The following is a 17,983-nucleotide window of genomic DNA, read 5'->3' on the forward strand; positions in this document are numbered from 1 at the left end:
AGCGCTCCAGGGATGATGTATTTTTTTGGGCCAACTAGGAGCATCGCCCTGGTTCCCTCGATAAAAAGCCGATGGGATTTTTCCAATGTGTTTTGGATTATTGCAGAAAATCAGCTGTGTGGCAAACATTTCTGATACTTACAGGTTTTGTTCCGAAAAATAATCTCCACAAATGAACACAACTTCAGATTTTTTAAGCTTAATGTAATCGCCAGAAGTAAAAAGCTAACGTTAGGCTACTACGCCACGGTCGCATGAACGCGAGTAAACACCACGAGGCTGTAAAGGAGGACATGACGAGTTGGCGTGATGACTTTTGTACTCTCATTTAGCCACTTGTTAGCAACCACCTTTTTTTTAGGCATGTAAAAGACTGAAAATTCATGAGTGGGGTATTTACTGACGTATTTTATATCGTAGAACAAAACATTCAGGTAGGGATGCACCGATACCACTTTTTTCAGACCGAGTACAAGTACTTACATTTGGGTACTCGCTGATACAGAGTACCGATACGAGTACTTCTCTGTGCCTAAAGACCCTCGTTAACAGCCAGCTGGAGGGTGTGAGCGACACACGGCAGGCTGGGGAGTCCCGCATACGAGGCGGTGCACCGCGACTGGCTCTAGGGTGGCTCGGAAAGGCTCGGGGCGAAGGTGGCTCGCGGCCGCAGCTTTAAAGCGCTCCCCACCTAGACCTCGCCGCACCGTGACGGGGCCCCCTGCTCCGGCGGACTGTCCTCAGTGCGCCCCAACTCTGTCGTGCCGCGGCCCATGTAAAAGGTGCCAGAGGTCTGCGGCGATGTCTGCAACCCACCCGACCCGTCTTGAAACACGGACCATGGAGTCTAACGCATGAGTCAGAAGGGGCAAGCAAAACCATGTGGCGCAATGAAATTGAGGGCCGGCGTGGGCCGGCTGAGGTGGGATCCGTGAGGTGGGAGCGTGAGGACCCGAAAGATGGTGACGAGAGGTTAACGTCACGCTGCCCTAAAATGGTATCGGTGCATGTGAATGACATCAGCTGACAGGAAGTAACCATGGACACAAGCTGTTGCCTAGCAACGCAATTCGGTTGAAATGAGCTAAAACGGAGCGTTTCAGACGGAGGGTGAATACAGGTATATTCAGACAGACAGTATGAGGAAAATAAAGTTGTTTTTTTAACATGACAGCATGTGAACATGTTCTAGTAGAAACACAAGATACAAGTATGAACTGAAAATGAGCACAATGTGGGACCTTTAAAGCAACATGAATGTTGAATAACCTCATACTCAATAATTCAGAACCTTCATGAGATTTTATGTCTCTAAACAATAATACAGAATAGAAATGTAGTTTATTACATCTCTGGTGTGTTCAAGTAAAGTGCAAATCAAATCAACGCTCTCTCAAACAATAAGATCATAATTTACTGTACAAAATGGACGCGCTGTTCTTTAGCAGTAATGATAAACAGTCCCATATACTCTTTTATGATTAAATATTACAGTACATTATTTTTTTAGGAACAAACTGGGTCTCCGAACACCAGGAGGATAAATAGAGTTCTACACTAAATGCTTCATGGATGTAACGTCATCGCTGAACTCACCGTCCATTACGGCCCATTATGAGCTCAGAGCTCTATAAATAATGAAGCTGATGTAATGCTGGAAGAAAGTGCATTACAGCCGGACGGTGAACTACGACCTGCTCAGACAAGGAGAGCGCGCAAAACGGTGACAGAGTGTAATCATTCAGCAACAGCAAAAATACATACGAGCAACAAAAAACAACAACAATAGGCAATAAGGTTTATAACATTAACACTGCTGTCAAACCCATCATCACACTCCAGAAGCACGTCTCTTTTCACGTTGCATAGCCGACACAAAACATCTCAGAAACGGGTCACGTGGTTCAAAGTAAGATAGATGGATCAACGCAGGTCTGAAGGTTGATATGTGTTTCTCTTTTAATACAGAACTAGTTGGTTCATGAATGTTGGTCTGTGGTTTACGTTCCATTACACTCAGATAGAGGTCAGCAACCTGCGTCTCTTTAGTGGAAATGAATAGTTGTTCTTTGTTTACATTTTCATTTTTATTTATCATTGTTGTAAGTCTATGGTACGACGATACGACGGATCTCAGATGTTTTTCCCCTCAATGTAGCCCTAATACTCCGTAGTACATTGTCTCTTTGGCCCTCACTGCATTAGACTTATATACTATATACTTAGACTATAAACTGTGTTACCTTCATCACAATGATCACATGTTTTGCGGCTCCAGACAGATTTTTTTTTCTTACCTAAAATGTCTCTTTAGATAGTAAAGGTTGCTGACCCCTGGACTAATCGTAGTCTACAGCAGGAGTCTCCAACCTTTATTCCTCCGAGAGCTAATTTGACAAAATGAAAGTAACTTTTAGTGAGCCACTCAGACGCAGGTAGAGCTACTGGTAGCTCACGAGCTACTTGTTGGAGACCCCTGCTCTACAGCATATGTCAGTGTACTGTAGATTAAATCTATTGTTCTGATTATATCTTGTATTTGTTGGTGGGTTTCTAATAAAAACGATGCTTGATTTTAGATTTTGACTGTTTCATGTTGTGCCTCCCTACGTTTATCGACATCACAGTTAAACTGGAGTATTTGATCAAAAAGGAAAAAAAATGTCTTGAGGTACATGTGATGCTGCTGCTTCCGTCACTCCTCCGATGTTTCTGACATTTCCACGGGTGTTTGAAATCAAACTTTCAGCCTCGATCAGACTTGAGTGTTTTGGAAGTCTCTTTGCCCCGCAGGGCGTCTCACTGGTACCGGTCCTGGTAGTCGCCATTCCCACAATGTTCCTCCTCCTCCTGCATGGTCACCCCTCTCCTCTTTTTCCAGCCCTGTTTCCCGCCAGATGAATTGTCCGCGGTTCCGTAACTCTTCTTGGGAACCTCCGTGTTCTCCATGTTGAGCTCCGATTCTTCAGCCAGCTCGTCCTGGTCGATGATGCCACATTTATCCTCGCTGGTGCTCTCGGGGTCGGCCCAGATCTGCTGCTCTCCCGAAGCAAAGATAGCGTAGAAGATGACCCCCGTGTAATGCACCATGGACGCAATAACGAAGACGTTCTGCCACTCCAGACGAGTCTGTGGGGGAGATGAATGGAGTCAATGAATTTCCTGTCCAAAGCAGACTTACTGATCTTCAGATTATGTACCACTGAGGTAAAGCTGTAAATCCACTGCCTTGTTCAGGTCGTAGCATCGGAAAAACTACAACTGCAACGTGAATAATACATTTTACAGGGCTATCTATTATTAACAGCCACCGATAGGTGCAAAATTACATATAGTGATACTGTGTTTGACTAAAAAGAAACGCTGATATGTTTTATACAAGCCATGAGGGGTTTTATACACTCAGAATTAAAGAGGACCTTTTATGCTTTTCCCCTTTTCCTTTAGTGTGTTATATAATTGTTTTGTACATGTAAAAAGTCTGCAAAGTTACAAAGCCCACGCCAAAGGGAGTTACTCTCCCTCACAGAAACGCTGCTGCTGAACTACCTGAAAGTCCCACCTTTTCTTCCGTAACGTGGTGATGTCACCAAGTAACACATTTGCATAATGGCTAGTTTGGCACGCCCTCAAACAAAGCTAGTTAGAGTAGTTGGAGTGTCTCAGACAGACGGTGAAAAGAGGTTTTGCAGCACAGCGGGTAAGAGAAAAGTAAAGCATTTTTTTAACATTAAAGCATGTAAACATGTTCTAGTAGAAACCCAAAATACAAATAGTAGGGCTGCACCAATACCGATACCAGTATCGGGTCCTATATTGTGCTCATGTACTCATACTCAGAAAACGGCTCCGATACAACGGCACCGATACCACTTTACGGCAGTGTGACGTTAACCTCTCGTCACCATCTTTCGGGTCCCATCGCACGCGCTCACGCTCCACCTCCCGGACGGTGCGGGCGAGACGGGCCGGTGGTGCGCCCGACCCCGCTGGGGGCCGGTTTGGAAAGAAGTGGTATCGGTGAGTCCCTAGCAAGTATGCACCTGAGAATGAGCGCAATAGGTCCTCTTTAAAAATAAAAGCATTCCAACAGAATATGAGATGGAAGGACTGAAGTATTAATCTTCAGCCAGAAGAAAAAGAGCTAAATATCTAAGATGAACACAGTAACTGTTAAAAAATCAACTTGCTATACCTTGTGTTTAGTCAGGGCTCCGACAATCAAAGGACAAACCATTCCAGACAGCGTTCCCACCCCGTTAGAAATGCCCATCAGGATGCTGGCGTAGCGAGGAGCAATATCCAGATGATTGACATTAAAACCTGAAGACACAGAAACACACACACACGCACACACACACACACACACACAACGACAGCTGATTAGAAGTAAAGAGCGACACAATTACAAAATAATATTCTCCAAAAGTGAACATGGTTGATATTTATTGTCTGGCTTGACAACAGTCTATAAAATATTCAGGGGAAGTGGCTGAGTGAATGCTGCATCACACCCAGAGGAAAAGCAGCTCTGCATTTCAGTTTTCAGACAAGTCTTCCATGATCTAAGAGACCGAGAACACAGAGAAATAGGTACAAAAAAAAAAAAAGGGTCATTTTACAGCTCCGTAAATTTCATGGTAATTAGGTGATAAATAACAAGTTTGAAATTGCTTTTGAATTACTGCTAAATTACCCCAATATTTACCTCAACATTTATCAAAAATGACTTTATTATAGACATTGTTTCCAGGAAAAGAATACCAAGTTAATTGATTTGCTTTATTTCTATGTCTGCTGATAAATAGATAACGAGAAGGCAATTCACGCCTTTATTAGCTGGAGACTTGATTATTGTAATGCGCTGACTGTATGTTGGTCTCAACCAGTCTTCCCTTGCGCGCCTCCAACTGGTGCAAAATGCTGCTGCTTTTTTTTATTTAGATTGGCTTTTAATACCTAGTAGCGCTGTGACATTTTCCCGAAGCTTATTATGTACCCATTTATGATATGTTATGTTTTTATTCCTGTTATTTCTTGATGTTAATGTAAAGCACTTTGGGTACCTTTTAGATATTGTAAAGGGCTATACAAATAAATGTTGATTGATTGATTGATTGATTGATTGATAATAATTAGCGAATAACTTATTTGAAATTTCTTAAAAAACTCCCTGAATCATGGCATCAGCTACCAGGTTACATTAGTGTAGACAATCAGTCACACAATGGTGATCAGAGGAGTCTTCTATTAGTTTTGGTTTTCCACCTCATTGCATGCTATTTTAGCATATAATAATTATAATAATTATAATAAAGTCATTTTCGATCGATTTTGAGGTAAATATTGGGGAAATTTGGCAGTAATTCCAAAGAAATTTCAAATAGGTTACTTGCTAATTATCAACTAATTACCATGAAATTTGTGGAAAATGACGTGTTACCAATAAAAGCAACATCCTGTATATTTGAGAGTGTCGTAGTACTCGAGACCACTTTTTTACTCTTGTCTTGTCTCGGTCTCGGTCTCGGACTCGGAGGACTCAGGATTTCATTTCAACACTGGTCAAGACCACGACTGCGGGGGAATCACCAAATTGTCTGATTTATTTGTTAACATCATTACTGTGATTTGATGTAAAACTTCCTACTTCAAATGCAACCAATAACTTAACTCATTTCTAATTTTTTTGTTACTGTTAACGGCTGTCACGCCATATTGACGACCCTACCCCGTTGAAATTCACACACTACTCAAGTAAGTACAGAGTGCACACAGCGCACTACATTGAAGTGTACTTCCGGAAGTACGTGGATTGGAAGGAACACACTGTAGGTCTCAACCCCTCAAAGTCTTCGTCTTGTCTCGGTCTGGATAAAACTCTGGTCTTGGTCATGACTTGGTCTCGCTTTAGGTGGTCTTGACTACAACACTGGCATTTTGAGTGTTTTCAGCTGACTCAAAGTTTCAAACAGAACCCTTGTGTTTTAGGTTTAGCATACAGACGAACTAAAAAGGCGTATACAGTTCAGGTAGCTGGTGTGGTCATACCTGAGATGGCGAATCCACTGAACCCTACAGCCAGAACCAGGAAGGAGATGGCGACCCCTCGAGTGTGAGAAAACCCCACCACCAACAGCAGAGTGGCCTCCATACCGAACCCTGTGGAAAACACAACACCAGAGTCATGTGAGTCATGTAAGAAACAACAAGTCGATCTGTAAGAAATGATAGAAGTCATTGTCCTGCACAATACCTGCATCATACTGACAGGACTGACATGTTCAGCTGACAAAAGAAAGACTTAAAGCAGCAGTGCGAAATGGAGGACAGTAGTGCATGAGACAGGTAATCTGGAAAAAAATCATGTTCCTCTGTGTCCTCTGATGTTTAAACTATTAACATGTTACCACTAGCTACTACTGGCTAATGCAAGAGTGGTTGAAAACCATTATTGGGCACACTAACAACCAGAGAGTGAGTCTCTTAGTTTCAGATATTGTCTAAAAATGACAAGGTATTGCTTCTATAGTTTACATCAACGTACCTCCACAGTTCATGAGTTTCCTCACATTCGTGGTAGACATGATTTTGTTAGTGCGTAAGTAGTCAGCCAGCTGTCCTCCGATAGGAACCACAATGGTCATCACCATGTGGGGGACAGCGGACAGGAGCCCCACCTGTTGGGGAGATCAGACGTTCGGGAGGCCGTAACGTAAACCAGTACCCACCTTTATGGATATATATATCTGTCGTTGTTGGCTGAATAGTGAAACTGTGAGGCCAACCTTGCTGATGGGGAAGCCGAACACTTCTTCAAAATACGCCGGCTGGCTGATGAGGAGCAGGTAGAAGGTCCAGCTGCGGCAGAAGTTGGCCACGATGATGGCGTAGACGGGCATGGAGGTGAAGAAACGACGCCACGGGGTCTTGAATTTCTGTGATTGGGAGACAGAAGTCAGTGTATGCCATTTGTTGTGATAAAACATTGCACTGTAATGCCCTGAATAGGGATGCAGCGATACCGATACCAGTATCGGGTCCGATACTGTGCTCATGTATTCGTACTCACAAAACGGCTCCGATACAACGGCACCGATACCACTTTACGGCTGCGCGACGTTAACCTCTAGTCACCATCTTTCGGGTCCTCGCGCTCCACCTCCCCGACGGTGCGGGCGAGACGGGCCGGTGGTGGGGCCGGCTCCGCTGGGCCGGGATCCCACCTCAGGTGGTGCATGCCGGCCCTCACTTTCATTGTGCCACGGGGTTTTGCTTGCACCCTCTGACTCGCGTGTGCGTTAGACTCCTTGGTCCGTGTTTCAAGACGGGTCGGGTGGGTTGCCGACAATGCCGCGGACCCCTGGCGTCTTTTACGTGGGACGCGGCACAACGCGGTTGGGGCCCTGGTCGACAGTCGCACCGGGAGCAGGGAGCCCCGCGCGGCGAGGTCCGGGCAGGGAGCGCTGTAAAGCTGCGGCCGCGAGCCACCTTCGCCCCGCCTCGTGCACAGAGAAGTACTCGTAACGGTACTCGTATCGGCGAGTACCCAATGGTAAGTACTTGTACTCGGTCTGAAAAAAAGTGGTATCGGTGCATCCCTCGCCCTGAAACTGGCAGCACATGACGCACACATACACACACCTCAGTCACACTCAGTTCGCGCATCGTTTCACCGATGGTAGTCTCGATGTACGTCCTCTCCTCCTCGGTGATGGTGGGATGTTCAGCAGGACTTCCATACGCCAGCAGGAGCCACAGGACGTACCATATGATCCCAAAAACACCTTTTCATGAGATAACAACAATGAAAAAATGAATGCATTCCTTTGTACATACTAAAGATGTTTATATTTGTCGTGACAGCTTCGTATGGCACGGACTAATTAAACCCCCCCCCCCGCCGACCTTCTCCGGACCACAAGAAATTTTCGTTATTAAAATGAAATGAACAAGGTATGAGTCTATGAGTCACGGAGCCCAGACAGGAAAATGCTAATTTACATCAATAAATCATGAGATTATATCACATCAGAACCAGAGTAGATTTTTATTAAAACACATTTGGCAAAGTATGAATTTTATGTCAGAGTTAATCATTTTAATCAAAGTCAAACGCAATTCAGAGCACGTTTACTGTGCAACGCATACAAAGTAAAACTGAGAGAGAAAAACACTCTGCATGTCACAAACTGACACCTTGTGTATATAATGTCTCAACACCTGATGAACAAACTATAGGATATATAGTATAGTATATATATATATATATTAGGGCTGTCAGTTGATTAAAGTAGTTAATCAGGATTAATCGCAAATGAATGTCACATTTTTTATCTGTTCAAAATTAACCTTAAAGTTTGTCAAGTATTTAATCCTCTTATCAACATGGGAGTGGACAAATATGCTGCTTTATACAAATGTATGTATATATTTATTATTGTAAATCAATTAACAACATAAAACAATGACAGATATTGTCCAGAAACCCTCACAGGTACTGCATTTAGCATAAAACAATATGCTCAAATCATAACATGGCAAACTGCAGCCCAACAGGCAACAACAGCTGTCAGTGTGTCAGTGTGCTGACTGGACTATGACTTGCCCCAAACTGCATGTGATTATCATAAAGTGGGCATGTCTGTAAAGGGGAGACTCGTGGATACCCATAGAACCCATTTACATTCACTGATCTGGAGGTCAGAGGTCAAGGGACCCCTTTGAAAATGGCCATGCCAGTTTCTCCTCATCAAAATTTTGTGTAACTTCGTAGTGTAGCCAGCGGGCCGTCAGAGTTTGTAGGGGTAAAAGTGGCAGTACCTTCGGTTTTGGCACATGTGTGCAAAAGAGTAAGTCTATAGTAATACTGCTGTGTAAAAATACTCTTACTTTTTTTCGTACATTTTTCCTGATATTTGTCGGACATTTGTGTGACATTTTTCGAACTTTTTTTTTTTTACATTTGTGTGACATTTTTATGTCGATATTTGTCGGACTTTTTTTTACATTATTTGTTTTTACTTTTTTTCTGATATTTGTCTGACTTTTTTGGACATTTTACGGACATTTTCTTAAATTTTGTTTTCAACCTTTGAAAATGGCCATGACAGTAATTCCTCGCCAGAATTTGGCGTAAATTTGGAGCGTTATTTAACCTCCTTCATGACCAGCTAGCATGACATGGTTGGTACCGATTCCTTATGTTTTCTAATTACATATGATGCCATCTTGACTCTAGCTTTTAAACTGCCGCTATGACTGAGATAAAAATCACAAGTTGAGTTAATGCGTTAAAGAAATTTTGTGGCATTAAAACAAATTTTATATATTTGTTAAAATGACAACTAAAGTTGACAGTATTTGCTTTCTCGACGGAAGTTAAATGGGATACAGTATGTCTGTATGATGCCACTACGAAAGTCATGATCGACGACCGGCGATCTTCCTGGGGGCTTGAACTGGCTGCCGGCTGCAGCTACATTCATCATACAGACATGGAAGTGGTTTTGGTCTTCCCATCAAACTCTCTGCAATATCTTTATCTTCATCTTTGTGTTCACATGAACATATTTATTTTTCACTTTTATATTGTTTTTATGAGAGCGAGTGACAGTTTATGTCTGTGTCTGTGTCTCACCGTAGATATAGAAGACCGAAGGCCATCCGACGTACTGAACAAGCACTCCAGCTAACGGCATGGCGATCACTGCTCCTGCGTAGGATCCTGGGAACAATCGGTGTCAGATTTAAATGTCAAAGTGTGAATATACCAGCGGGACTCAGTGATAAATAACTAGAAATATATAAGATATTAAATAAATATATTCTGAAAGAAAAATGTTTTTCACAAATGTGAATATTATACAACAGAAATACATAACTTTATGTAGTTACAGCGCAAAAGCCTTCAATTTCACACAAAAAAATGTGTCTCCATAAATAGAAACACATCAAAGAAACACATTAGTTTCATTGAATAAATGCTGCGTCGTTGGCTCTGCGGAGACAGACAGACGGACAGAGAGAGGGTGTTTTAATGTGTTTTGTATTATCAGACCGGTTCATGGACACAGTTGTTGTGAATAGAGCAGGGAGAATGAGAGTGCTTCTGGACAGTAAGCAACGTGACGCTTCATTTAGGTGAATAGAACGAGAAGCTCCTTCTGAGTACGCAGGTGAGCCGTGTTCATTTACTGACAATGTCAAGAGGGTTTTGATGCGTGGGTTGCCATGGTGCCATGAAATGTGCAACGCGGTTATTTTAATTCAGGAGAGAGAAGGCAGTGGACTGAATCTGCAAAACGAAATGACCTCTCTCATGTCCATTTACTGACCGGCCCCACTGGGACTTAAAGGGACTGTTTGCAACGAAAGTCAGCGTCCTGTTGCTGCCGCTTGTGCTCGCTCTACATAGACATGAAGAAGCATCGCTCAACACAGTGAGGAGACACACGTCAGCTAAAAGCACAATATCACTCTATATTTCAGCTGCTTGGCAGTAATGTTAGCTGACCAGACGAAGGTCTCTCCGTGAATCAATGCTGATCCTAGTGTTGGCTTTTCCCGCCTCAGCCTCCCGACCGCGGCCGGAGGGAACGGGGGAGACGCCGGAGTTTTGGTCGGAGACGATAACGTTTCTCTCTGCGGAGCCCCGTCACTTCACAAGACACGGGAAACCTCTGTTGGTCTGGAGGAGCTGCAGCAGTTATTTCTGCACAAACGTCCACTGAACATTCACTAGATATTCTCAGAGCTAAACTAACTCTTCTGCAGTGTGGAGTGAGCAGCATGCACGTGAGAGGTGGAGAGAGAGAGAGAGAAGGAGCGTGGTGTGTGAGTGAAGGCAGGCAGAGGAGCAGAGGAGCAGAGGAGCAGAGACTCCGGTCCTGGAGACCAAAGCTACGGTCTCCCCCGCGTCCTCCGACCGCGGCCAACACTGTTTAACAGCTTCACTAGATACAACCAAGAGGTTTTGGTGCTTCACTGTAGTTTGTGTTGGAGTCTGAGTCTGAACAGCGGAGACACATGAGAGCGCGCATGAGACACCGACCCGCAATGATTTATACGTGGAAGAAGTTACAAACAGTCCCTTTAAAGGGTTGTTGTGTAAACTGGTTTCCATCAGTGAAATAAGCTTATTGATCAAATACTAAACTAGAGGCATCGCTCACCGCAGAATGAAGTTGTGGCCAGTCGACTCCGTTCAAGAGGTGGCGCCCATTTGGACCACATCCCGTGGCACGCTGGGTAGGTGACACCCTAGCGGGGAAGAAGTGTGGAAGATCAAAGGTCAAAGGATTCATTTGACAAAGTGAAAATGCTCTAAAATAGCAACATTTTGGGAAGAACACTTCGCTGACAGTTACATGAGAAGATTGATGTACCGCTCGACATGAGAGAGGTTATTGATCTTCTCATCTAACTACCAACAAGAAATCAAATGATTGATGCTTTATAATATGTAATTTGTTTTTGTCTTACCTCCACTAAGCCCTGCAGGATGCGAACAAACATGACACAACCGTAATGCACCCGCGCTGCTGATGGGATGAACATGTTGAGCAGTGACGTCAGGAAAATGGCCGCCCCAAACACCCTGCAGAAATACTGCAATGTCATCATGTTGAATGTGTGTGTGAGTGTGTGTGTGTGTGTGTGTGTGTGTGTGTGTGTGTGCGTGTGCGTGTGCGTGTTAAAGTGAAGAGGCGTAACATCAATGTCCACCTGAAGCATTACAGACTTTTCTTGTTACAAAAAAGGCACATTTTGGGGGAAATAAAGACACTAAAATACACTTTCGCTTGATGAATTCCAATTAATTGCTAATGTAACCAACAGTATTTTATAGGGATGCACCGATACCGATACCAGTTTCGGGTATCGGGTCCGATACCGTGCTCATGTACTCATACCCGCAAAACGACTCCGATACATTGGCACCGATACCACTTCACAGCAGCGTGACGTTAACCTCCCGTCACCATCTTTCGGGTCCTATCGCACGCGCTCACGCTCCACCTCCCCGACGGTGCGGGCGAGCCGGCCCTCACTTTCATTGCACCACGGGGTTTTGCTTGCACCCTCTGACTCGCACGTCAGTAGATTCCTTGGTCCGTATTCCAAGACGGGTCGGGTGGGTTGCAGACATCGCCGCAGACCCCTGGCATATTTTATGTGGGCCGAGCTCACGACGCGGATGGGGCGCACTGAGGACAGTCCGCCCCGGTGACGCTTTGTCCACGGCCCCGGGAAGCACCTTCACCCCGAGCCTTTCCAAGCCGACCTAGAGCCGGTGGCGGCGCACCGCCTCGTATGCGTGACTCCCCAGCCTGCCGTGTGTCGCTCACACCCTCCAGCTGGCTGTTAACGAGGGTCTTTTGGCACAGAGAAGTACTCGTATCGGTACTCGGTATCGGCGAGTACCCAAATGGAAGTACTTGTACTCGGTCTGTATCGGTGCATCCCTAGTATTTTGGTCCGTCCGTGCAGTCAGATTTCCCCCATAATTAGTACCAAACTACACAATTCTTCCCAGGAACATTCCTAAAATATTATTAGGAGATTATAACCTTGATTTATATTGTTGTTATTTGTCAAACTCTTAAAAACCAACAGACAGAGTCTGAACGCTACTGTAGATGTCTAATATCGGCAGGCAGTATATCTCCAGATATCTCCCGGTCAAAGCATCTCAGTCAGCCTTATAATGAGACACATCTCACGCCTCTGCCTTTCATGCGCTGAGATAAAGACATCCCATTCAATCCACAAGTTTCTGCTTCATCACCACGGTGCCGCTTTAGCTCCCGTCTCTTTCCTCCTTCACCTCATAACCCCCCCCCCCCCATCCTTCTCTTTTTCCAAAACAGTGTGTAAGTGACACTTGTAATATTCCAGTGAGCTGGTGTTTCAGAGAGAAATCAGAGGCAGGATCTTTCATTATTAACTCTGTCAGTGGCGTGTCCTCTTTTCCTGTGAAGCTTTTATTACAGGACTCGCTATCTGCTCCATCAGTACCGCTCACCACCACGCCGTACAGCCTTAACCCTTTAGCCACACAGGCTGAAGAGGCACTCTCTCTCTCCCAAACCTATATCTGTTTTAAAGTCTTTCTTATGATGCTTTCTTTAACATGCACGGTGGTCGTGACTGCAGCGACCGTGACCTCACCCTCAACTCGTGGAAAAACATCAACAAAAGACAAAAAAATGTCCAACGTCAAACACTTTTTACTCTCACGGGCAATGAGCTGTCTCTGCGCTGTGTTTAGGGCTGCAAATATGTTTTTGATTAATCTTTTGGTTTATATAACCAACAGTCTAAAATCCAAAAGATATTCAAGTTCTAATGACTTTAAACATTGTTAGGAACGATTGATGGTCATGGAGTGCATGTCACCTGTTGGCAAACAGCTTGTTGGAGATGAAACCACCGGGGATTTGAGTGACGATGTAGCCCCAGAAGAAGGAGCCGTGGATCAGCCCCACTGTCTCCGGGTCCCAGTTAAACTGAGCTTGCTGGAGAGGGAGAAAGAAACAACAGATGCCCGCTAAAAATCTGGCAATTTACCACTAAAACTACATTCATACCTGACTGCAACACAGACACATCCCTAAAAGAGTTGATTGAAATGGTTAAACTGCAATTTTCTTCTTGTCAACAAAAAGAAAAAAACATACAAAGTGGTGTCCTGTCAGCTACCTGAAGCACTGGAGTCCCGTTGATATAGACAGTGTTGTTGTTCACCATCTCCACGATGGCCACGCCGAGGTTGCAACGGATGCCGAAGGAGATGCAGAAGCCCAGGCCGCTGAGGATGGCGAGGATGTAGCGCTTGGGCAGACCGCCACAGCTGCAGTCCAGCAGCGGGGCAGGACGTGGTGCCGACGCCACCGGACGTCCATCCTCCGTCAGCTCAAGTTGGTCCTCTTCTTCTACATTACTACCGTCTATTTTCCTAAGACGCGAAAAGAAATCACCGTATAAGAGCATGTGATTGTCAGCAGTAGACTACTACCGTCTTCCATATATTTCCACCCTCAATATCCCCAAATGTGCCAAAAAAAATTGTGTTTTTTATTTGTCTGTAATGTTTTTAAAATGTGGCAACAAAAATAGCTCAGTAACACAAGTCTGTCTGCTCTCTTACAGAGGGCAGGAGGCGAAGCCAGGACACAGGACTAAAAAGGTCACAGCACTGCTGTGATCAGGTACATCACTCTCCACACCTGTTCCACTACCCAGAATCCATCATTGTCTCTGTCGCCCTGCTCCCATGACCTGCTTTCATCTCGCTTGCAGCACAGGGCCGGCTTAAAGCTGAAGTAGGTGAGATTGGAGCAAATATTTGATTTAAAAAAAGTTATTTTTATAAAAGGGTTGCTATATCGTGACAGTAGTACATGAGACAGGTAACCTGTGTCCTCTGGTGTCCTCCGGTGCTCCTAACGTAGGGGTCAACAACCTTTACTATCAAAAGAGAATTTTTTTTGGCCCAAAAATATGAAAAAACTCTGTCTGGAGCCGCAAAACATATCTGAGCCTCATAATGGCCTGTTAAGTCTTAATGCAGTGAGGACCCAAAGTCCAAATGAGAGGCAGGACACCGAAGAAACATCTCAGGAGATTTAGCTGGAAGCTGCTGCTGGCTATTCAGTAAATGCAGTGGTGTTAAAGGTCCCACATCAGCTCATTGTCAGGTTCATACTTGTATATTATGTTTCTACTAGAACATGTTTACATGCTGTAATGTTAAAAAAACCACTTTATTTTCCTCATACTGTCTGTCTGAATATACCTGTATTCACCCTCTGTCTGAAACGCTTGTTTTAGCTCATTTCAACAGAATTGCGTTGCTAGGCAACAGCTTGTGTCCATGTTTACTTCCTGTTAGCTGATGTCATTCACATCCACTGCAACAGGAAATAAACTGGGACACATTTAGAATGTTTATGATTAAAACCGTGTGATGGTCTATATATATTGTATATTTGTGACATCACAAATGGACAGAAATCCTGACGGCTTGTTTCAAATGCACAATTACTGAATACAGGCTGTGTGTATTTCTCTGTATATTGAGCGTTTCGATAGTTTAACAGTATTTATATAGAACTTAAACCCTCTTTATAATATAAAACACATGAAAATCTCCCTTTTTACAATATGGGACCTTTAAGATAAAGAAGCCATCTTAACAACAATACATGTCCTTTCACTGTTAATGTACTGCAACCAGTCTCATATATGTTTATATACCTATATATATATATGTTCAAAAACAACAAAGCAGGGTTAAAAGTTTGTGCCTGGTCACAAACTTCATGTGCTCACTTTCAAAATACGTTTCCATTGGTAGATTAACCAAAATCCACAAATTAACTTTACGGCTTTTTCTAAATTGTGCAGCCGTCTATCAAAGTTTGTGTTTCAAGAAATTTTGTATATTTGGCCTTTTTTTCTTCTTTCTTTTTTTGAAACATCTAATGAGTGTGTTATTTATTTTTAACATTAATCTGGATTTGTTTTGTTCTTTCAAAACGGCTTTTTAAAATCCATCTGGAAATGTTGTCATAGCAACAAGTCCTTATAACCCAAACCTGCAAAAGTGCATTGATTATTGATTGTTAGCTGGATCATGACCAAGATGTTTTATGTGAACCCCATACTTGACCTCATTTCCAGATGCAAATAGCTGAACACTGTTGAAAATCTACGGTATAATAGGTTGATATAACAGCATCAAAAGACTTCCCATTTTCCACTTGTTTGTAATGTAAATTAATGCATTCCTATTAAACATGACAAAAACACATGCACACGATACACACACAAAATAAATTTTCCAGGAAATTGCCTACTAGTCGTTTATCTCTTAAAATGACAACGATCTTCCTTACAGAACTCCCCCCACCACCACCACCACACACACACACACACACACACATCCCTTTGTGAAATCAGATATGAAATATGTATTAATGTCTTAAAATCTCTGATTACATCACTGGCATTGCCTGGCGCCAAGCAAGCACAAGAATCAAATATTTATTTATCGCCAGGATCTCTGAGAACACGCTAGGCTTAATGTGCTCGCTTCCAGGCTCTCCACATCCCCCTGACAGCAGATGTTTCCCTCTTAGTTATTTTAAACGTCAGAATGCTTATTTCCATGCAGTCCAAAAACATCTAACAATGGATCAAACACCCTGCACACACAGTCTTCATGCCTCCATACAAACCCTCTCACCTTTGCAGTTTTCCTAGAGAGTCTCCCACTGTGTTTTTCGCCTCCTCCTTCCCAGGCTTAAACACCTGTTCCTTCAAACCTGCTAACCCACCAAAAGGCATTTTTCTTTCTCCGTCTCTTTGTTATCTGAAAACAGTGTCTTGATACCTCACTAACACACTCTGTTCTGACCAAGGGTGGGGGGAAAACATCCACTAGAAGCTGTTCATCATCCTTCCTGAGTTTGTGGCACCGGGGGGGTTGGCTTCACCTTTCAGCGGCGCCACGGGTCCCTCAGAGGTAGAAGACAGACTTTTCCTCTCCACGTTTCTCTGGTGTGAGGATTCAGTGTTGAAGTGGAGGGGAGGATGATGATGTTGAAGTATTCCCTCAATGTCAAAAGTACCGTGCAGCCAGAGCCTGTGGAACTGGTTTCATCTTCTTAAGATCCAGTTTAGAGTAAAGACTGATGAGTAGAATCCAGTTTTAGTCTCTAGGCATGGTGCAGCTGATTTGAACACACTGCTCAGATCTCCTCTCCATCTCATCCATCCCTGGTGAGGAGGGGCAGGTGTAGCTGGTTTTACAAAAAACCCAGCCCCCTCGCTTTACACAACATCATCTTCATCATCATCATCATCTCCCCCAGCACCACCCCCTTCCAGCCAGTTAGGTTCATCCGATAGCAGCCCGAACACTTAAATATGCATGAGCTTGACAAGTTGCATTGAGGAGAGATAGGAGGTGTAAAATGGGAGCAGGTGAAACCAAAGACGGAGCCGTCAAGTTCCAGGTTTACACTCATGCTTTTCCATGACTGCTATTTACAATTTCTGCATATCTGAGGGCATTTCCCTGAACTGCTTGTTTTGTCAGCAGGATACCATGTTACGATAATCAAATATGCAGCATTTCAGAGTGAGATTTTAAAATTTAAACAGCAGACCGGATGGTGTGAGCCGGAGTCCTTGGAGACTCTTTTAGCGATGGTGCTGCTGCAGGGAAACTGCTCAAAGTGATGCTGGTACTCCAGCTGTTTATGTATACTCCATAAATAAACTGAGAGCTTCGTCGACACTCTTTCAATAAATAAAGTTCTTTGTACCAGAAATATCACAGCTCCATTACAAGAAACATGAATGGAGCTGCCTTCACACACTTGAATAGGCTACTCTATCAAAAAGTAAGCACGACTACAAGCCAAGACTACCTTTCTGTAGGCCTGTAAGGCAAGAATACTTAGACCATTCTGTATACTTCTCAGTAGAAGCCAAGTAGACTTTTCTGTATACTTGTCAGTATAAGCCAAGTATACTTAGACTTTTCTGTATACTTGTCAATATGAGCCAAGTATACATAGACTTTTCTGTATACTTGTCAGTATAAGCCAAGTATACTTAGACTTTTCTGTATACTTGTCAGTATGAGCCAAGTAACTTTTGTTAAGTATATCTCTGATAAGAACATAAAAAGTAAACTGAAAGTATACTCTCTTATTTGAAGTATAAAAGAAGTATACTAATAGCACACTTGAATAAACTTCTTTTTGGTAAGGGTTCTTTTTTATAGGTACTGTAAGGCATGAAAATCAGATGCTTTAGACATAATTGTAATTATTTTATTCATTCCTTGATATTAAAAACTCTTTTTCGAAGGAGACCTGGCCAAGATAGCACACCATTACAAGGTTACTGAGGTAAAGGTATATGCTTGTGTAAACTAAATAGAGGTATATTTTTTTTCTGGTGGCTT

The 17,983-nt window shown here is 43.4% G+C and overlaps 1 protein-coding gene across 1 annotated transcript; it reads right to left on the reverse strand.

Annotated features, from left to right (window-relative positions):
- Window positions 1–2,136: 2,136 nt before the first annotated feature.
- On the reverse strand, window positions 2,137–17,599 carry slc17a8 (solute carrier family 17 member 8). Its single transcript, XM_074634221.1, has 12 exons — window positions 16,253–17,599; window positions 13,705–13,960; window positions 13,402–13,520; window positions 11,485–11,599; window positions 11,175–11,262; window positions 9,641–9,727; window positions 7,645–7,787; window positions 6,789–6,938; window positions 6,548–6,680; window positions 6,052–6,162; window positions 4,196–4,323; window positions 2,137–3,129 (listed from the first exon to the last, which is right to left on the reverse strand). Exons 1-12 carry the CDS (start codon window positions 16,351–16,353, stop codon window positions 2,800–2,802), a joined length of 1,761 nt encoding a protein of 586 aa, XP_074490322.1. The 5' UTR covers window positions 16,354–17,599; the 3' UTR covers window positions 2,137–2,799.
- Window positions 17,600–17,983: the final 384 nt, after the last annotated feature.

Source organism: Sebastes fasciatus, chromosome 4, assembly GCF_043250625.1.
Source record: "Sebastes fasciatus isolate fSebFas1 chromosome 4, fSebFas1.pri, whole genome shotgun sequence".
In the NCBI taxonomy this organism is placed as follows: Eukaryota; Metazoa; Chordata; class Actinopteri; order Perciformes; family Sebastidae; genus Sebastes; species Sebastes fasciatus.

Bases quoted from the DNA above. Each gene is read 5' to 3' on its own strand.
- slc17a8 (XM_074634221.1), bottom strand. From the start codon at position 16,353: ATGCCTTTTGGTGGGTTAGCAGGTTTGAAGGAACAGGTGTTTAAGCCT. The intron at 11,263-11,484 runs GTAAGACAAAAA...CTTCCCCGCTAG, and splicing joins TCCTGCAGGGCTTAGTGGAG to GGTGTCACCTACCCAGCGTG. The intron at 9,728-11,174 runs GTGAGCGATGCC...GATTGTTCCCAG, and splicing joins GGCCACAACTTCATTCTGCG to GATCCTACGCAGGAGCAGTG.